General features: G+C 38.7%; 1 protein-coding gene across 1 annotated transcript; it reads left to right on the forward strand.

The window, feature by feature from the left end:
- Positions 1-7209: 7209 nt before the first annotated feature.
- Positions 7210-21139, forward strand: ctps1b (CTP synthase 1b). The gene is made up of 18 exons (XM_034697681.1): positions 7210-7428; positions 8592-8772; positions 8989-9159; positions 9358-9458; positions 11037-11153; positions 11361-11444; positions 13072-13152; positions 13402-13553; positions 13796-13928; positions 14121-14209; positions 14817-14911; positions 15942-16004; positions 16117-16160; positions 16244-16340; positions 16419-16474; positions 16684-16780; positions 19120-19264; positions 19862-21139. Exons 2-18 carry the CDS (start codon positions 8607-8609, stop codon positions 19944-19946), a joined length of 1776 nt encoding a protein of 591 aa, XP_034553572.1. The 5' UTR covers positions 7210-7428; positions 8592-8606; the 3' UTR covers positions 19947-21139.
- The last annotated feature ends 1213 nt before the right edge of the window (positions 21140-22352 follow it).

Genomic DNA, 22352 nt, shown 5'->3' on the forward strand with positions numbered 1-22352 from the left:
TCAATTTCAATCAAGTAAATACCACTTGTATACTTAAAAACAGAGGGTCATTTTATTCCTTGAGGACTCAACATGACAGCATTTATACTTTTCAACTAATTGATCTCAAACACTTTCAGAAAATTAACAGTAGCAAGAGTTACATATCTCTTCCCTATATCCTGTTTTGTAATGACACAGCACAATTTTATAATTTATTAGAAATTTATTCAAATTATTTCACAGACCCCCACGCTATGGTTCGCGGACCCCCAGGGGTCCCAGGACCCCACTTTGAGAACAACTCCTATAAGCTATAGTCATCTAAATTAAAACAAAAAGGCTTGCAATGTTTCACCTTATGTGCCATACATAATTTACATATCATCACCCTATTAAAATGATAGCAGAGCATATGATATTTATTAATCATTTCAATCACAAAGGCCTTGACAGTGGATGACTGTTGACATACATAGAACATTGTGTGTCAATTATGTAACATTAAAGAATAAAGTGACTTAGGCCAGTTTTCGAACATTCTAGTGTGACTTAGGCAACTTTAAACCTGGTTTAAACTGCCCTTTCATTCCATAGTGCAAACTCAAAACTGAAATTACCTTGAGTTAAATTAAACAAATGTCAGGTAAATCAAATTGGTCAGGAGGCAGTCCCTTTCCTCACTTCTCCAGATCTTCTTTGCTGGGTTTTTATTGAACTTAACCCATTTCCAACATCCAGTTTTGACAACTTTTTGAAACCTGACTATTAACTGTCCTTTAATTCCATAAAGCAAACTCAAATATAAATAACTCTAACCTAAATTGAACAAATGCCAGGTCAAGTGTAAGCCTTTTCACTCACCGATAGAAATTGATTCAGGAATCATGTTTAGAGCTTCTTCTGCACTATAGATTCTGTTGCTTCTTGAAGCAGCTGCCATCATGAACGCTTGTTAAATTGCCCAAGTCAGACATTTTATCCTAAAGAATCAAAAAGTTGTACTTAGGACAAGAATACAATGGCCTAAGTCATCCTCTTGACATAGGCCATTGTCCTATAGGGCATAAAAAACATAATCCTTTTAACTAAGGATTAAGGCGATTTTACCAGAGGTGGCCAGAATCATCAAGAGATGATTTAAGCCAAAAACTAATTTTCGTCAAAAAATGACGTAGGCCATTATTTTAAAAGGGTGACGATATGAAAGTTTACTTTTAAATATAAGGAATTATTTCATGAAATAACTTTTTTTCAGCTGCACATGTATTATTGAGGTGTTAAGGATTGTTGGTCAAACAATTAAAAGCAATTGTAAGCCAGCACCCTGTCCTTTGGGAATTGGTAATATAAATGTTTGTTCTATTTTCTGACATTTTGAAGGCTAACAAAGGTTTGATTAATTAATAAAGCATATTAATTAACATTTTTAGCTTCAATACTTGTCACAGTAACATAACACAGAATGTACTTAGCTCTCTGTTTGTTATGATAAGTGCATAACCCTTCTATTTCATCTGTCACCTACTTAAAAATTGTTAAGTGTGTGCATTTGCTCTGTTGCAGAACTGCTCTGATCATCATTATCCATGCTACCCACATGCTTAACCATTTGCCGACACCGCCACTGTTTATCCAGCCCACCAAGCACATGAGCAGCCATAATGACACTAATTGCCCAAGAGCTCACTTTTCCTCTGAGTGCTTGTGTACTGCATTGTGCCTTAAGAGCCATCTGTGTTCCCGTCTTAAATCGATCTATCTTGCACATTCCAAAACTACAAGAGGATGGGGAGAGGGAAGCGCTCCCATTCATTAATAATGTGGATGAGGTGGCGGGGGATGTGGGCTACTGTTTCTTTGTGTCTGTTTGAGAAGGGAGTCAGACCTCCCTGGCCCACTGAGATCTGGTGGAGTGAGGCAGCCCATGACATCTGACCCCACTGCTATCTAACTTCACAGGGTGGAGTTGAAGAAACTCTGCCAACACTAACTGATATTATAATTTCGCAGAATTTTCTAGCCCCTTCATAGCCTGTGGACAGTTTGCTTTGCAATTCATTTTTTTATTATGAACCATTTTAGTTTCAGCCTTTAACAACATATTACATGAAAAAGATGATCTTACTCAATAAAGTGGGACACGTGTCCCATGTGTTAATATTCTGAAATCATTATAGTTGATAAAGAGAAATAAAGAGCGGGAAGTTGACTTTAATTGCAGTCAAAGGGCTGAGATATTTTGAGTTATTACAGTGAAATTCTCCAAGATTTTCACTAAAACAATGTCTGTGAATCCCGATCTGTCACTCCAAGAAGTGGCACAATCTTTAAAAAGCAGAGTTGAAGGTGTCATTCTTTGTTTTCTACGTCTCTGCTGGAAAAACAGACAAACAATTTGTGTTATTGAGGTCAAAAAAAGACACCTGCAGTTACCGCTTATTGCCACGGGTGTCACCACAGGCAGTGAAATGAGGATTGTTACTTATGTTGTGACAATATTAGTCAGCAGCCTTTTTCTTTTCTTTTTCAATCAACCTTCTCATATTTGAAGAAGGTTGTTGTGTTGGAGAAGCTACAGTGGCAGAAACACAGGAGAGCTTGCTCCCCTGTTTTGTTTGTCCTTTACCGTCTACTGTAAATTAAATCAATAAATTGTGTTTTTTTTGCTCCTGTACTGCAAATAATTCAGCACTTGCTAAGATTTTAATTCTTAGATTGAGACATGTTAGATAATTCACCTTGTTTTCAGAGTTATTTACTTGTTTTTAATCTTTGTATGTATGGTTGAATCTTAAATTGATTATGAACATGTCTTTTTTTGACTCAATTAGTCTGGGAATCTTAAATTGAGAGAATGACTTTTAAAATAAGGTACATTGGTTGTCTCACCTAAAGTCTCATTAAAATAAAACTTGTCTCAAGACTGAGTAACAACTTCAAGTTGGTTAATTTAAGAATAACTCATAAGGCATCTATTCAAGACACAGTTCAGTTTGTATCTTATGGATTGCTCATTTTTCTGCTGTGGTAATAAACTTGGTTTGGTTTGGTTCTAAAGACTGTTTTAAATGTCTTGAAGTATGCATCAACCCTGAGCCACAATTAATATTCTTGATGTTATATGTTGTTAATCCTGACATTTATGAAATGTTGTTTCTGTAGAAACATATCAGAGGTATATTCTAAGTATAAGAGCGGTTTTAAAGATTTTAGTTTTAGTGTTAGGATGGATTAGGGTTTATTTTGAGATGAGCCATCTTATATCAAGAAACAGCGTAATCATAGTTTTCTAATAGTGAGTCATTTTTTACTTAAATTGGTGTTGTTTTTCTTGTCCCCAGGCCTCAATTTGCTCAAATTAAGTATACAAAATAAATAAATGAGATTTTCCTTGCTTATATTCAGTATATTTCACTTATAACTGTGCTGTAGGAAGTTTGTTTTCAAGTAATTTGAGCTAAAAATCAGCATATTCTACTTATTTCAACCCTTTTTAATACTTTTCAGAGCCTGCTTATTTCTAGATTTAACAATCTAACTTAAAGATTTCTTATCAAGTAAAATTAACTTGCTGCATGGACAGATAATTTCACTAGTTTTAAGAAAATTTCACCTTGAGTTTTTTCATCCTATATTTAAGCAACCCTTTTTTGCAGTGTGTCCATAAGAAAATGTGTCATGGAGGGTATTTGTAAAGTTGTAAAAATTTCACAGTAAACAGTTAGGTGAAGTATTTCCTGGCTACAGTTTAAAGGCATCAATGTTTGAAGATGACTTTCAAAAAGACAGCATATAAAGCAGACTTCCCAAAATGTCAAACTCCTCTTTGAAAAGTGCAAAGTCAACCAAACTAAAATAAGAATCTATAAACCCTTTTATAGTTTCACTGTACCATCCCTGATAGAACTCAGTGTCACAGGTCTGCAGAGCTATAGAGGATGTCGTATCAATTTTGTATGAGTGTCAACGTGAATCGGTGGTCATATTAGGTCAGGTCCATTTCCCTCTTTGAAAGATATATAGCCTGAAGCTATTTATAGTTTCTTTAAATTCATCTGACTCACTGGCTTCTGCTCTGATCAATCACATCAATCTTAATGATCATAGATTAGCTGTCACAGCTGACTTTGGCAAAGCACAGCAGAGATATGACCAAAATCTATGAGAAAACATGACACTGCATGACATGATTTTGTAATTTATATTAAAAAAATTAGAAATTTCTTTGGTGAGAAATTCTGTGCACGGCCATCCACTGATGTGTTTTAAAAAGGTATTTTCAAAGGAGTGGAATTACCTTTAAATTGCCCTCTCTTATTTTGTCATTGTAGAGAGATAAGTGAAGCACAGTTCCTCTTCATGCAGGAGGTTAATGTGTGTCTCTGCTCACTTGTCAGATGTAATTGAAGGGAACAGCTTATGAAAATGAGGTGGCAGGGATGAGGTCTTTAATTAGATCAAGATCATGGACAGAAATGAATTAGAATCACCACTCTCATTACCCACAGCAAAAACTGGAGCAGCTCGTCATTTTGAAGGAACATTTTAATATCTCACAGAGAGTGTAAAATGTATAAACGGTGCTCAGAGGGACCAGTGCTTCATTTTGTTGTTCCACACTTAACAAAACAAAATCTATGTGGAGACCGATGCTGAATCTAATGCTCATGTCTTTTTTCCATAGCAAGTGCCTCATGTTCCTCATTATGAAACTAGATTAAATTCTGTTAGAAACCCTATGCATGTTCAAGGCTTAATTTAACCCGGATAGATGGTCGATGAAAACATACTGAACTCAGATGCCACCTTGTGGTGACACCAAAGAAAGAAAGATAGAGAAACATAATATGACAGAGGAAAACATTTTTTTTTTTATCATTTTAAATTGTATAAACTCATGCAATGTTTGTATACGATCAGAATCAGCATCATTGGCTCTGGATCTACACATGAGGAATCTGACTCTGATTTAACTTTGCTTGATGTACAACTATTAAACATGAAATATTCAACTGAATTGTACAAAAACAGTATTTTTTTCAGTATTACATGAAATAATAGTGCATAGATACATTTCAGATGATGGTATGTTATATACATTATTAACTTTGAGTCCATACAGTGTAGAGTTATCATTTTATGTAGGTGTTGTGTGTGGGTGATGATAAAATCTGCTATCATTTGTGGTTTCTTGCACATATACATACAGTATGTTCGTGAACAATAATAGAAAACATGCCAATGCACAGTTAAATTTACAGAAGCCCAAAGTGGACATGCATACATTTGATTTACTCCATTTCCTTTGATAGCAAGTGGTTTCATTTTTTGTAAAAGCACAATACAGAGATATTTACTGGGCTAAACTTGTTAGTGTGGGAAATGGCAGCACATGATGTCTTGGCCTGGCCTATCACAGTGACAGGTCAATGGTTTTGTTTTCTACATCATCAGAAAACTATTCTACTTTTACAAGATAACAAACTTTGGGACTTCAAGACAATTAGATAAATGTATCCTTTACAATGGGAGAACCAGCTTTGAATAAATGAAATGAATGTTACTGAATGGAAAACTGGTATTTTTACAAACCTGGTCGCAGTCTGAGATCCTCTGGCAGTGCTCTGTTAGCTGTTCCAAGGACCCGACTGAAAACCAAAGGGGACAGGGCTTTTTCAGTCAGGGCTCCTACACTCTGGAACAGCCTGCAAGAGGAGATCAGACTTGCAGAGTCAGTCCCGTGTTATATGTCATTACTCAAGACACATTTTTACAGGAAAGCTTTTATTGTGTGATTTTATTTCATTTTAGCTCTGATTTTAAGGGTCTGTTTTATAAGTTTGTATGTTTTTAAGTTTTTTGTTCATTTTATTTTTTAGCGCTTCATTTAGCTTTGCACTTCTTGTTACCTGTATTGAAAAGTGCTACATAAATAAAGTATTATTATTATAAATAAAGTATTATTATATATTGTGGTTGAGCGTACAGGTGAAAATAATGGTGTATCTGTACACATCTCGTACACACACAGGATGTTTTCCCAAAGGTTAATGAGAAGTGATGAGGAGTTATCCATCTATCCTCATCTCTTACTCCAGCCTCTCAGGGTTCCTCTTCAGTCGCTGCCCAAAGTACAGGTGCTTAACTGAAAAGTTAGATGACCAAGTTATGCATAATGCATACTCTACCTGCATAATCAAAGCATTCCATCCATAATAAATGAAATCTCAATTGTTAGTATGGTTTTTAAGCTTTTATTTCATTTTATTTTTTATCGCTTCATTTTGCTTTGCACTTCTTATTGTTTGCATTGGCCAGTGTAAAGCACTTTGTTACTTGTATGGAAAAGTTCTATATAAATAAAGTATTATTATTATTTTATTTTCATTTTTTTATCATAGGAAAAATAAGGCAAAATCTCGAGGAAACAACTAGAAACTACTCTTTATCAAAGGAAAGGGAAGAAACTGCATTTCAAGGATGTATAATTCACTGTGGACTTCCGTACTATGGCAATACAACATTGCTGGATTTTCCACAAAGGATGATCACATTTTTAATCAGTACTTTAAAAAAAAAAAGAAGGTCCAATTTTTTTTCATTATTATCATTCCGAGATTAAAGTAATAATTATGTGATTAAAGTCAGAATTGTGAAAAAAAATGTCACGATTCTGAGATTAAAATCAAAATTCTGACATAATAATAATAATTTAGAATACATTTGACCTTATTATTTATCTATTTTCCAGTGACCCTAATCCTCTTCCGTACTACTCTTTATCAAAGGAAAGGGAAGAAAATGCATTAGAATAGAATAGAATAGAATAGAATAGAATAGAATAGAATAGAATAGAATGTACTTTATTCATCCCCCAAGGGGGAACATCAGGTGTCTAGCAGATAAAATGATAAAAATCACATAAAACAGGATGTATAATATTCACTGCAGACTTCCGTACTATTACAATGCAACATTGCTGAATTCTTCAAAAATGATGATCACATGTTCAATCAGTACTCTCTTCTTTCAATAAGTCACACTTGCACTGACCTTGAAACGTTTACTTTACTCTAATACGCGTGACGTCATCAGTGGACAAGAGAACGTAGATTTGATGTAATTTCGCCCAGTGTTCTGTCTTTAAATCTAACCCACTACGTCACTTACCTTCGAATGCCTTCGTCTGATTGGTGGATCCTGTGAAGGCAGCGCGCTGATGTCTGCCTGACAGCCAAAGAAGAGGGCGTAGAAAGACTTGTGTAACACTGAAACGGAAGGAGACGAGCTGTACCAGTGATGAGGGTCAGTCAGCCTGCTCTACACGTGCCTCTTCTTACTGCAGTGAAAGCGTGGAGAGTTTGATGCTTCGTAAACAGAAGTTAAGGTTAAAATAAAAGTCACAACAAGCAACGAGAAGGTTTTCGTCTTCGCCGATAACGCGTGGTAAGTGTGTGGTTTATAAAAAGCATACATATTGAGCAGGAGAGTGAATGTTACCAAGTTTGGAACCAAACATGGAGAGGTTGTCAGCTAACTTAACAGCTGTCAGTAACTGTGAATGAAGTTTGTCAACATAATGTCAAAGACTGTTTGAGAGAACAACACAACCCAAAACACTCAGTTCCCTCTGCGTCATAATTGCGCGCGGCTGGTGTTGTTGGTATTTCCTATTTCCCGCCAAGTGATTTATTATCATGATAATTCCCAGTGTTTAACCTTCAACCTGCACTGATTGATTGGTATACTATTTTATCTTAAATCAAACTACTGTTTGTGCTATGATGTCTGTTCTTTTTAATGTCTGTCACATTTCATACTGATGTAAACAAATGGATCAAGTTTTAGCCCCACCCTAAATGTCAGTACAGGGTCACATCATAGACTGTAAATAAAAAAGGGTCACATAGCTTGTCACCGCCAATAAGTTGTCTTTTTTCAATGACTATATTTTATTTATTCGTATTTGTGTTATAGGAGTGTTGCAGGGTAACTCACAATGGGATAAAACACACTGATATGTTGCATATGAACATAATACAGAGCATTGATATTTTTAAAAGCAAACTCAAGACCTACCTTTTTAGTCTTCATGAGAGCATTTCCTCAGTTTCTTCAGCAACTTCTCTTTTATTTATTTTTTATTTATTTTATTTTTATTGTTCGTATTATTATTGTTGCATATATTGTGTTCTTAACCTTAGGTTTGTGGGCGGGGTTTGGGATCTTTTTCTTAATGTGTTCTATTTTAGGTTGTATTTATGTACAGCACTTTGTGTTACAATGCCATTGTATGAAAAGTCTGATTGATTGGTTGATTGATTTAATTCAGTAGTTCTTCAGTATTAGATACATTGTAAGACAGTCATATAATGACACATCACATAATAAAGACTTGTGAATCAACCTGTAACTTAAACCACTCTAGATTATTTCACATTGTTCTTTAAATCTCATTCACTCCACCCCATGTGTGTATTGTGTCACATTTTCACCTCACATGTGGATTAGCAGGTTGAGTTACATGCACACCTTAGAGATGCTGTTCAAAGTATTTTTGGATGTTGTGAGCAACTGATTAACAATGTTGTCTTGTTTGTTTTGTCCAGTCCTCATATGCCATTATGAAGTACATCCTGGTTACTGGTGGTGTCATATCTGGTATTGGCAAGGGCATCATTGCCAGCAGCGTGGGAACAATCCTCAAGTCCTGTGGCCTTCATGTGACAGCAATTAAAATCGACCCATATATCAATATTGATGCTGGCACATTTTCACCTTATGAACATGGTAAGTTCATTCAATAAGGTTGCTTGTTGTGATCTTTACTGCACCCTCTGTTTCTTTTATTTGATTAAGTCAGTTTATCTTTGACAAGGTGTGGCCTGAATGGCCCTCAGCTGAGTGGCACAATAGATGTATTTTGTTTCAGTCAGCATAGCACCGTGTTTGTAGCACGTTTGGATCTCTTCTCTCATCAACTTCCCCTACGTTTCTGTTGTTTAGGTGAAGTTTTTGTTCTCGACGATGGCGGAGAGGTGGATCTAGACTTGGGGAATTATGAGCGTTTCCTAGACATCCGCCTCATCAGAGACAACAACATCACCACTGGAAAGATCTACCAGTCTGTCATCAACAAGGAGAGGAGGGGAGACTACCTGGGCAAGACTGTGCAGGGTGAGCGCACAGGATCCCACTAAATGCTTAGATGTATCCTTCATTTGGTGGTTGTTTTGACACTGTGGGCAGGTGCTAAGTCCTGCTGAGTAAGGAAATCAGCATTTGCACAAAGCTTAGGAGCAGATGGAGGAATAGATTGTTTTAAAAACTTCTGGTAGACAGCCGCATGACTTTATTCTATTTATACTTTCATAGTGGTGCCCCACATCACGGATGCCATCCAGGAGTGGGTGATGAAGCAGGCCAGGATCTCCGTAGACGATGACGGTGTGGAGCCACAAGTTTGTGTCATAGAGGTAAGTTGAATTTGGGAACTTGCATTTGAGGAGTAAGATAAGATAAGATACAATACTCCTTTATTCATCCCTCAACGGGGAAATTCACAGAGTTACAGCAGCAAACAAGAAGGTGTACAGTACAAGAATTTCAACAAGAATATATATAGAAAAAAAAAAAAGTTCATCAGAGACAACAGCTTGGCCATAATTCTCCTGTCAGCCACCACCTCCACAGGGTCCAGGACTGAGCTGGCCTTCTTCACCAATTAGTTCAGTCTTGCTCTCCTGTATCCTGTCCGCTCACAGCAGATGAAATCCTTCCAATGTGGCGTTCGTGTCCGGTGTTAGCTCTGTTGGCACGATGCTACTCTACCAGTATTCCCTCTGGTGCTGGGTTAGCTCGTCCACCTTATCGTAGATAGATCTTACAGTCCCCATAACGGTGGGTGGAAGGACAGGTCGATGTCATCATTTCTTAGCTTGCACCTCAGTACCAGCACGTCATCCTTGCCTCCTTCTCCTCATCTTGCAGGGAACATCAGGCCTAGCATCATTTAGCATCGACATGCTACGGGCTGCTAACAGCTGATCTAGTGTGAACAATGTGACCATGGTTATACGCAGGATCTCCGGACACACACAGGATCAAAAATAGTAAAAACACCACTGCAAATGTAGCCAGTTTGGTGTCTATGGCCAACAAATGAGTCATTAAAAATCATGACAGGCTCCAAATACAAAGATAACTAAACAGATATGAAAAAAAAGTTGAAAAAGAACAATGAAGAGAGAGCTGCTGCAACAAGTCTTTGAATTATTTTGTGTGAGACTTTATAGAAAAGAAAATGCAGAAGTTATCTATGAGCGGTGAAATCAAGCATAAGGGGAAAGAAAGCATTGGCATTATTCAACACACAGCAGGAGAACTAGCTGAATTTACACATGGAATTATCAATGAAGCAAAAAACAAACTGGAGATTTGAAATATATTTCTGAAAGATTGACTCCAATCGTTTATTCTCTGTACTCCTGGCTCTTTTTAACTTTTCCTTTTATTTTGTGTTTGTAAAAACAATCTTCCCAGTATGAATTGTTTCGTCATGTACGATGAAAGCAATAACTATTACGTTTATTTGCATCTTTAAACTGTCCAATCTTGTTAAACTGAGATTAGGTTTTTGGCATAAAACTTATAAAGAAGAAAGAATAGTTTGTACAAACTACTAAAAATAAGCACTCTACCCCGGTCAGTCAGACACTCATTTAACATCAGAAAATATGGGTGAGATAATCCCCAAAATCTAGTTCCTCTATCTTTATTTGTTTTAGTACCTTTAGGATCTTTCCCACATTTTCTGATCTGTCTGTAGTAAAACACTCGCTGTAAAAGCTCCTGTAAGAAATCGACTTTGCTTGTCTGCCAGGCCTCCAGCTGCTCTTTCTTCTAGCAAACATCTGAACCGGCTCTGACAGTATGACAGTGCAGAGTGACATGTTGAACTTTTAAAGGCAGCGTTGTGTAAGAGTCTGCTGTGAACCAACGTGTTAGATCACGCGCGCGGTTCTGTGATATAAGCTGCTGTTTTATATCAACAGCTGGGAGGAACTGTGGGGGACATTGAGAGCATGCCCTTCATCGAGGCCTTCAGACAGTTCCAGTTTAAAGTGAAGAAGGAGAACTTCTGCAACATCCACGTCAGTCTGGTACCACAGGTGTGTATCTGTAAATGCACGTGTCAACTATTGTACTGCAGGATCACAACATCTGCATTATTGTAACTATTCTTGCCTTTTTTTTTAATACAATAAATGTAAGCTTGTTTTTTTTTTTACTGAAAGGAACGGGCTGCAGAAAGAAAAAAAGGGACATTCCCACAAATATTTGGTTCATTATGAAATGAATTGTTTTGTGTCCCTCAGCCCAGCGCCACAGGAGAGCAGAAGACCAAACCAACCCAGAACAGTGTCAGGGAGCTCAGGGGGCTGGGCTTGTCTCCAGATTTGGTGAGTCTAGAGCGCCTGTTACTGCTGGTACATTCAGGGGCTGTTGTAAAAGTGCAATGCAGCCCTTGTATTAGGGATGGGTACCTTTCACATTTGAACCGATACGGTACCGATACCCGGTATCTGAGAATCGGTATCGGTACTCAACAGTACCAATTTTCAGTAGTTTTGTGTGTTCATGTGGTAATAAATGTTAATTTGTTTAACAATTGAATCTCAAAATTTTAAATTTAACATCTTTATTTCATTTAACATGAAATGAACAGAAACAGGATTATATAGGTGATTATTATTATTATTAGCTGACACATGCTTGTGGCGTCTAATTGCTCTTTCAGGAGTTTATCAATTAACACACGTGAATGCCTGGGGATGGGAAAAATCAGTTCTCCCTCTCTTTATAATAACAGGACACACAACTTACTTGTTGGGCATTCACTCACACAGGAACGGTTATAAACAGGGCAGTTAGTTGTAACGAGAGAGTCCATCTCAACTTAATCCTCCTGCAGCTCTGCCTCGCGGTGAGTGCTCGCGCCCGTCAGCTGCAGGCTCCGTTTGGCGCGCAGATGTAGAGAGCAGAGACGTCCACCCGATCAGTCAGAAACATGGTACCGTTTGATTTTACGTGAATCGGTACTCTGTAGTACCGACGGAATTCGGTCGGTACCTATAAAACTACAGAATTCGGTACCCATCCCTAGTTCCCTTATCTTGTTATAGATCCTGATAAAATAATAGTGATGTGTCGTTCACTTCAAAGAGCTGGATCTTTGAAGTGAACGACGGAGTCAGGAGCCGTTTTTTTTTTTTTCTCGTCTTTTTCTGTTAAAGCCTCACGTGATTGGTCAAGACATGGTGGCGTCTTGACCAATCACGTGTCTACATTGAGCAGAACGGGGAGGGGAGGGGTTACAGACGCACACAGCACAGTGAGCACACCAACAGGAGGGAGACGAGAGGGAGAACATGCGCGACACAGAGAACGCACTGGAAAGGTGAAAAAACAAGCGACTGCAGGAAACAAAGGAAGCTTTAGACACATTTAAACGGCATAGTCAGTTTAAAGGCAGAGTGTTGACTGTGCAAGGTTAAAATATGTCATCAATCAGGCTCCAAAAAAACCTGAAAAGGCACATTAGATCTGTCTGTGAAGGATCTCAGTCATCCAGGTCATGGACATTAGAACTGTTTATCCATCAGTGCAGTTAGAAGAATAAAGACAGTGAGGGGAACCTGCTGTTAATGAAGGTGTTTCAAAGTTTATAAATAATATACAGACATCAGAGATTGGACCTTTTTGTCTAATTGAGATGAGTCTTGTTTTTTGTACTTTATAATTTAATTTCAGTGGAACTCTGCTCTGTGTTGAGTATATAAATAAAGCCTTTTAAATGATACACATTTAATATAATGTATGTTTTTTACATGAGTAATTCATTTGACATATAATTTAACATTATTTTAGGTAATACAGTCATTCAAACAAGAAAAAATCTTGGGAGCCACTTGGGAGCCGAAAGAGACGGCTCTTTGTAGTGAGCCGAGCCAAAAGAACCGGCTCTCTAAAAAGACCCGGAATTCCCATCACTATAAAATAAGTATATTGATTTTTTTCTCTTGTCAGATTATGTGTCGCTGCTCAACACCCCTGGAAACTGCTGTCAAAGAGAAGATCTCAATGTTTTGTCACGTGGAGCCCACACAGGTGAAATACTGTGATTTGATGTTTGTCCTTCAACAACACATGACTTTGCAGGGAGCACAAAGCACATACATTCTGCTACTATTATTTCTGAACCTGCTAAGTCCATGTTGTAAACCAGCTGTTGTGTTTTACTTTAACATTCGTTTAAACAAGAGGTGTGTACCGCAACTGGGGCAGTTAAATGCAAATGAAGAAATACAAAAAGGTCCCAACAAATCAAGCTGTAACATGATTTGTTATTGTTCCCAGGTGATCTGTGTCCACGATGTCTCCTCAGTCTACAGAGTGCCTCTGCTGCTGGAGGACCAGGGGCTCGTGAGTTACTTCTGTCAGCGGCTCAATCTGTCTGTCGAGACGAGACCAAGGAGGATGCTCACAAAGTGGAAAGAGATGGCTGACAGGTGAGGACTTTTGTCTCAACTATTAACAAGTTTTAGTGTTACCCAAGGGAGCAGACGCACACCATTTACCTTGCAGCATTAAGAGACATCTGCTCAGTCAGTCAGGCATTTTGGTATTTTTTGGGAAGTCGTCACACAGTAAGAAATCTTCAAAATATACTCCTCAGTCTGTAAAGCACGTCAAGTTATGATTTAATGATGCACAAGGTGAGTCACCCTGAACCGCCTCCCTCTCCTCTCAGGTCTGACCGTCTCTTGGAGAGTGTCTCCATAGCTCTCGTCGGGAAATACACAAAGCTATCAGACTCCTACACCTCTGTCATCAAGGCTCTCGAGCACTCAGCCCTCGCCATCAATCACAAGCTGAAAGTCAAGGTATGAAAACATCTCAGGATGTAAATATCACTTTCTAGATTCACCCTCCCTGCTGTGTTGCTGTGTTAATCGTTGTTACAATCACTTTTTAAACCAGTGTAATGGCAAACACTTGCCCGTGTTTATATAACATTGATCCTGTTGGCAGTGATATCGAGCTATTTTTCCAAACCATGCTGTCTGTTATTGCAGTACATTGACTCTGCAGACCTGGAGAACACCACTCTGCAAGACGAGCCAGTGAAATATCACGAGGCCTGGCAGAAACTCTGCAGCTCTCAGTGAGTAGACGGACCTGGGGGAGCACAGGTGCCGAGCAGCTTGGAAAGTGATGCTGGATAATTCACAACAAAGTTTACTTTCACAGAGTGATGAGGCATTATTTCGCTCTCCACTTGAGGGCAGCAGAGAGCCGTCACACAGCGGTTTGTGCTGCTTCATAAAAACTGTCAGGGGCTCCTGTGCTCTGGAGAAACTCATAATGTTTTATAACATCTTCATGTTTATTTCACGTCCACGATGTGCATCAGAAGTTTTTATTGAAAAAATGTGAAGTTTGTAGGTCCTGTAGCGGTTTTTAGGTCTTATCAGATTATGAGCAATTATTTCTTATCACAGAATCACAGAGTTTAGGTAGAGGATAAAGCATAGGAGAGATAACAGTCTTCAAAATGATGTTGTGACTGGGGGGGCTGCAATTAAAAGTAACTACATGTCCGATCTCAAACATCACCACAATTACAGACACGTTATTGTCTCTGTAATGTCAATGACCTTAACAAGAGAGTCATCACATCATTATTACAAATATATGTCTGTATATGAGCTTATAAGTTGTGTAATGTTAGTCTGAAACATAATCTATCATTCCCTTCTCTTTCTGCGTAGAGGTGTGTTGGTGCCGGGAGGTTTCGGGGTGAGAGGAACAGAAGGAAAGATTCTGGCTATCAGCTGGGCAAGAAAACAGAACAAGCCATTCCTCGGTAGGAAAGCTTGACTTCTACTTTGTCACATATCCTCCTTCGTGAAATATCTTCTGTTACACATGGGCTTCATAGTTTGTGACCAGAGGTGTCGCTATAAAGTGCTGTGAAAGTATCAAATTTGCATCAAATCCACCTTGGTCATTCACACTGAGGTCGCATTGGAAAAAAATCTGATCTGTATCTGATTCAGGACCACATATGGAAGTGGTCTAAATCTGATTTGAAAAAATCTGATTTAAGCCAGATTTGAGTGTTCACACTGCCTCTAAAAAATCTGACCTGGTCACTTCACCCCAATTTGGGCCACTTTTGCCTGCAGTGTGAACATAGCTTAACATAAGTTAAGTTCCCATCTGGTAACATGACACTGTGTGATTCTTCTGCACGTCGGTCATGTGAAGGCCTGAATAAAAGAAGTAAAATACAGAGACCTTCAGGAGAACGGTGCCACAGTGTGCTCGAGAGGTGTTACTCGGGAGTTGGACTTTGTTTACCTGCAAAATAGAAAAACATAAAGCCAAAGCTAAATGGAATGAAGCCAGTCCAGAACTGAAACCAGTGTTTGAAAATGTGGCCGGATTTCGAGGATTGTTTTACAGCAACTCTCTCCTTTTACAAAGCGACACAATTATGCAAACACAAACCGTTTCCAGGCGCAGTTTTCACAAGTCAACTCCATTCATTAAAACCTGAAGGTCATCAAAACTTGTGCAACCAGTCTTTATGTTTTCTATGCATGTAATCCAGATCCATTTGTAAAGCATTGTTGTCACTTTGACTTTTAAGGAAAAAAAAAAAAAAACAGCTTCACTGCGTCTGCTGACAACATTCAGATCTCAAAACTGATGAGAGAGTCCAAAGAGAGGTGAAGGCTTTTTATAGGCACTGTATAAACATATGCAAACACAGCAGCGTTAGTTGTGTAAGTGTTTTGCTCAGCGGGGATCTTTGTTGTGTCTTTCTATATTTATGAATCCTTACAATAGCACTCATTATGCAAGAATCCTGCTGCTCTTGTTTTGTGCAGGGGTGTGTTTGGGCATGCAGCTGGCAGTGTGCGAGTTCGCCCGCAACGTTCTTGGATGGGAAGGTGAGCTGGGGACACAGTTATGATACATTTGATTCCTATGGTTTTTAATTTAATGGTGACAGAGCCTTGGACCTGATTTGAGCTCTGATCAGTTTTGGCTTATCTTCCTCAGATGCCAACTCCACAGAATTTCATCCAGACTCCAAACACCCAGTGGTAGGTTATCTTTTTCTTCATATTGCATTTTATCAGCACAGTCTTTACCAGAATGGTTTTAACCTCCTGTGTGATCCTGATAGGTGATTGACATGCCTGAGCACAACCCGGGGCAGATGGGAGGGACAATGAGGTTGGGGAAGAGGCGGACCATTTTCAAATCCAACCCCAGTGTACTGAGTATGTATCCATCCTTTGAATATTAGTTTGCTTTGTTGCATTGTGTTTGTAATAACTATGCATATTTAATCATTCTAGGGAAACTCTACGGAGACGTGGAATACGTCGAGGAAAGGCACAGACACAGATTTGAGGTAGAGACCAAAACAAAGTTCCAAAAACACTTCCTCTGTGACATTTCTCTCCCTGTACAAGATGCAGAGGATGAAATTTCCCTTTTTTAAATCATAACGTGTTTCATCTCATCACAGCACAAATCTACTGTTGAAGTATTAAAGCAGAGCCTCAGTGCCTCATTTCTGAAATACTTTTTCTGAATCGTTGACCCTTTTGCTCATTTCAGGTGAACCCTGAGCTGAAGCACCACTTTGAGGAAAAAGGTCTCCAGTTTGTCGGCCAGGATGTAGAAGGAGAGAGAATGGAGGTCATTGAGCTGGAGGGTGAGTGGAGAACATTCACATTCTGTTGACTACAGCGCCGAGAATATAACCTCTCTTAAGGATGTTCTTTTGCTTCGGTTTTCTAGATACACTTTTCCTCAAGTGGCCCTCCTATTGTTACGATATTATTTAGACTAACTACGGATGCACGATATTCAATTTATATCTGATATGCAGACATTTTCAAACTCATTTAGGCTGATACTGATATAAACATTCAAACACCGAATCTCTCTGGTACAAGAACCCACCTGTTACTCTTATTGTGAAAGTCTGTTAGTTATAGAAACAGATATTTAATATTAATCCTCAAATATACACATTACTTTAGTTAATCAATCAATCTTTATTTGTATAGCGCCAAATCACAACAAACGTTATCCCAAGACGCTTTTACAAACATAGCAGATCTAGACCGTACTCTGTTAAGTTCAGTCAGACAACTCACAGTTACTTAGGATAAAGTTTACTTCAGCATACAGTGTTGTGCTCCAAACCTCATTACTCCTCATAGATTATTTATTATTATTTAAATGCAGACATTTAGGAGTAATGAGATAGGACTAACCCCCCTCGGAGCCCGCAGGTGGATCCCGGGGAGGAGGTGGGTACGAAGTTTGCACACAGCACTGAGCAGGACAGCAGGAGCACTTGCAAAGCAGAGGCAGAGACAGGGAGACTTGCAGCTTAAATAGACCGCCAAATGAGATGATGTTGAGATCAGCTGATAGGGAGGATGATGACATGTCAGTATGACGGAGAATCCGCTTGAGGCTGGCTGCAGAAACGCCGGAAACCACATAGACAGCAATTTAACAAAGACGATCTTTGAAGCATTAATAAACATGTTTACAGCCTGGTTCAAAAAACAGCTTGGCTGATAGTCCCTATCAGCACACACTGTACGGGGGGTGGCTCAAACTCCACCCCTTTACGTCACACTCTGCCTGCTTGAGTTCCGCATTTCCAATATGGCTGCCTCCGTCAATTGGCTTCAAAACAGCGCTCAGGAACAGATGGGTGACGTCACGGATACTACGTCCATATTTTATACAGTCTATGGATGAGACTCAGACTGATCTCATCTTAATCCACCATAAGCATTACACCTTGCTGTATTTAGCTAGTTACAGTGGCGAGGAAAAACTTCTTTTTAACAGGCAGAAACCTTGAGCAGAACTAGACTTGTGTTAGACAGCCATGTACCTTGACTGAGTTGGGGTTGGAAAGAGGGATAGAGAGAGAGAGAGATGATAGTGATGAGACGAATAGTAGTTTAGTTTTGGTTCATTTGAAAGGGACCATGCACAACAGAACGGCTGAGCCAGAGTTAGCTCAGGAGCGAATTTTTCATCCGTGGTCCCTGGGCAGGAAGATTTAAGAACAGACAATACAAACAATTTAAAAAGATGATATTCAAACAAATAAAAACAACAGTATGTAAAATGAACACATATCTTTAAGACTGCTGTATACAAAGTTAAATCAGTGATCACTTGACTGGTGATTTCAGTTTTGTCTTCAAAGCACTGAAGCTTGCGCTGATTGAGAAATCCACTTTTCTGCAGCTCGGACTGAAATAGCTGAACAGTCAACTCTTGCAGTCGCCTCGGTCTTCCTAGCTTTGTTTCTGCAGAGTGACACATTGTTTAAGTGGTGGTGGTGCCTGATCAAGACCTAATTTATACGTCAGACACATCTGCAAAACAAAGAAAGCTGTCGAATGTTAATAAATTCAAGAATATGACCCCTGCTATATTTCTTTGCTTTGCCAAAAGTCTGAAGTAGAGGCTTTTGTTTTACACACAGAGACTCATACAGCTGCTCAGGATGACACTTATTGAGATGCACAATCTAGCAGTGTTAAAGGAGTGTTGTTTTGCTCCTCTCTGCATCACCTGTATTTTACAAGCATTAATGCAGAAAGCTTTGCATCACCATATCAGAAGAACTCTTCATATCAGCTGATAGCAATAGTTTTATCCACCAGGCAGTCAATGCACACACTCAATTTGATTTTAAATTGCACTACAGCAAAGTTTTTGCACTGTTTCAAAACTGTATTTTATTACTTTTATTAGCTTACTCTTTTTAATTTTAGCTTAACCTTTTCTAGCTATTTCCTATGTTTTCTGTTGTTGTCATTGCTAGGGTCTGAGAGAGAAACGTAATATCAAATCCTCTGTATGTATGGTGCATACTGCAGTTTTTGACAATAAAGAAGACTTTGAACTTTGACCTTTGCTAGCATGCAGAAGATATTGTGCATCCCTAAAATGAGCTACGTTCCTCTTGCGTTTAATATAGTGGAGGTCAATATGTCCGTGTCTCTGTTTCAGATCACTGTTACTTTGTCGGAGTGCAGTACCATCCAGAGTTCACCTCGAGGCCCATCAAACCCTCTCCCCCGTACTTTGGTCTCCTTCTAGCCGCAGCAGGAAAACTCCAGAGCTACCTGACCAAAGGATGCCGCCTCTCTCCACGGTGAGCTCTGACACAGTGATGTGTCATCACAGCGATATAAATGCAAATAGTACATTTCTGCACGCTGCTCCTGATGTTTATAGGATCTGTCTAACTAAAGTTTATCTTTTCCTTTGGTTGTAAAATTAACAGTAAATCCAACTGTTATTTCAGGATTTTATATCCGTCTTTTCTCTGATTCCAAATTATAAGAGCTTCTTTTGGGAGTGGCACCAAATCAAATTTAAACACTTGGAATATGTTTTTCATATTGGATCTCTAAACTGACTTCAGAGCTGTAACCACGTAGTTGAGTTGCATTAAGCTTCTCTTCTTTATTACCAAAGTGTATAAAGTATTCACTATGCATGATGGAGCGTAGTCAAACTTAGCTGACTTGTCAACATCAATGGAAATTTACAAGCATATTTTTATTCAGTGTCATAATCTACCCTCATATATTATTATGCAATGTAATTCCATCAAAACCCCCATGGGTATTACAGCTGCAGTTTAGTGGGACACTTTGTCATCAATGCACCCTCAATCACAATAAAGCTCTCCCTGTCAGGCATTACTGCTGTAATAGACCTTTTATGAATTCATCTTTCATTGCAGGGACACTTACAGCGACCGCAGCGGCAGCAGCTCTCCCGAAGCAGACTTCTCCGAGCTCAAGTTCCCCTCTTTGTCCTTTGACTAAAGCATCAGTTCATGTTGTGTTTGCGTCATTCATGCAGAAAAAACCCAAGGCTCAGGGAAGAGAGAAAAAAAGAAGTCTGCCCTGAACTGACGCTGCACGCTCAATACTTTTAAGACACTGATTTTACACTCCTAATGGTACAAGATGCTGTAGATATTTAATTTTATTAAGCCACAAGTTATTGTGGAAAGGTAAAAGGGATGTTTTGATGTATACAGCCAAAGTGCTCTTTGGGGAATTGTAAGAAAGATGTTACATTGTGGGAAACCTGTGAGAATAAGTTGTCTGAAAGATGCAAAACAACCATTAGAGGATTTGGGTTGGATTAGGAGTCTGTGCAATCAGGCCTTTTATTCGGGCAGACTTCGTGCAAATCCATATCCTTGTTTCACTATAATGTTGCCTGTGTGTCAAACAGTCAGACATATCATTGATGCATTTACCTCTTTGAAATGTTGGTTATTGTCTGTCATAAACGTTTTATTTGATGTATGAATGTTTTCCTCCTTTTAGCTTTGATAAAACATTCATTCTGGGTGACTACGCAGGCGAACTCTACAGTTGTGCTTTTGTCACTGTATGCTAGAAATGGATTTTACTCTGGTTAAAATAAAGTGCACCTTCTAAATATCCGCCCATATCATATTTCATTTTGTGCATGAGAGTTTTAAAAGTCCAACTTGAGCACTTTGGGGGTTTTATAGCTCCCTATTTCAGGTTGCATGACTTTTATGTTTGAGACCTTTCGCCTGCTGACATCAACAATAACAGTTTTGAACTCAATTGACTTTTACTGCCACATGTGACCCAGAACTTCCTTAAATGAATCATGCTGATGCACAGTTATCTGACAATGGGGTAATTAAAGTGACCTCATGAGGTAACGGTATAAAGTAAAACAAAAAGCTTGACAAAAAAACTGCTGTCCATAAAGTGAAAGACAAACCTGTGTTTGATCTCTAAGCATCAGTAGCAGCCAACTGTGGATGAAAGGCGTCAAGCTACTGAGTTCCATTTTCACTTGTAGTTTGAACACTAAGTGATATCCGTTTCCAGCTGTACAGAAAATCTGCTGATGCTTTGATGTATCTGTTTGTGACCTGAAATGTGTGAAAAACCTATTTTTATATTTATGAAGCTCAGATGCATGTGTGTGTGTTTGTTCTGAATAAATACATTTGTATTCCTCCTGACAGTCTGCCCTTTGTTCAGGTCCCAATGATCGTCATACCAAATAATTTAAAAAATGTGATCACACCCTCACATCTTTAAAAGTAATGAAAAGCGTTGTAGTCCCTGATAACATGATTTTGTCTTTTGATATGAGGAACACTAAATGACTTGCTAAGCCTACTTATTCAGATAGAACACAGCCTGCAGCCTTCAAGGCTAACCTTTTAATGATACCCTGTGTTCAGGGGTGTATCCAAAAGGGGTGGCATGGGACCCCCTTGAAATCTGAGTGGCCACCCTGATATCCGAAAGTATGATTGGATAATGTCCTTGTCGGAGGCGAGTTGTGTAACAATCAACTATTTAAACTGTATGTTAAGAGGCTGAAAATGGCTTACTTTGCATTTATATAGTTATAGGAAAACACTTCACACATGTATTTCAGAGGACAGGTGTGAAGAGGCATCAGTCCATCACAAATTGTAATACGTCACACTGTCGTACTGTCAAATATACATTGTTTGGCAACGTTACCAGAAAGTTGCAGATAACTTTATTGCTTGCTGCTATCTAATTTCAAAGTACTTTTGACTTTAGACATACATCTTCTCTGTGAATCCTTCAAGATTTAGCAGGTAGATATGGAAAATAGGATCCCGACAGGGTGAAAAAAGACCCCAATTAGTTAATTAGTTAATAGATTATATTTTTGGAGTGACTGTGCACACATACTTCATGTCACCTCTGCATCATTTAGAGCAGGGGTTCCCAAATTGTGGGTCAGGACCCCCTGGGGGGTTGCGAGACACTAATTTGGGATCGAAAGATATCATCCAGAATTGTTTTTCTTTTTTAAATGATCTAAAGTTGCCTATTTTACCCATTATTCTGAAAAATATTGACAAAAATAGTTACATTTCAAATAAAATCTTGCAAAATTAAAGATGTTTCAATATTTTTCAGTCTTTCTTTGTTGCCTGATGACCCCTAAGGTTAGGGTAAGTTAACAATGAATTAATAGAAGCATCAGTATAGCAGCAAGTTAATTCACAGAACCACAGGTAATACAGCCAGGTGTGCATGTAGGTGCTTAATTTTCTGCAGACCAGCTAAATGAAGTATAAAACAACATTAAATTACTTTAAAGGGGGTCGCGAGTCTTTGGTACCTATAAGTTGAGGGTCACAAGCTGAAAAGTTTGGAAATCCCTCATTTAGAGCACAATTTGGCCAC

Source organism: Notolabrus celidotus, chromosome 12 (genome assembly GCF_009762535.1).
Source record: "Notolabrus celidotus isolate fNotCel1 chromosome 12, fNotCel1.pri, whole genome shotgun sequence".
In the NCBI taxonomy this organism is placed as follows: Eukaryota; Metazoa; Chordata; class Actinopteri; order Labriformes; family Labridae; genus Notolabrus; species Notolabrus celidotus.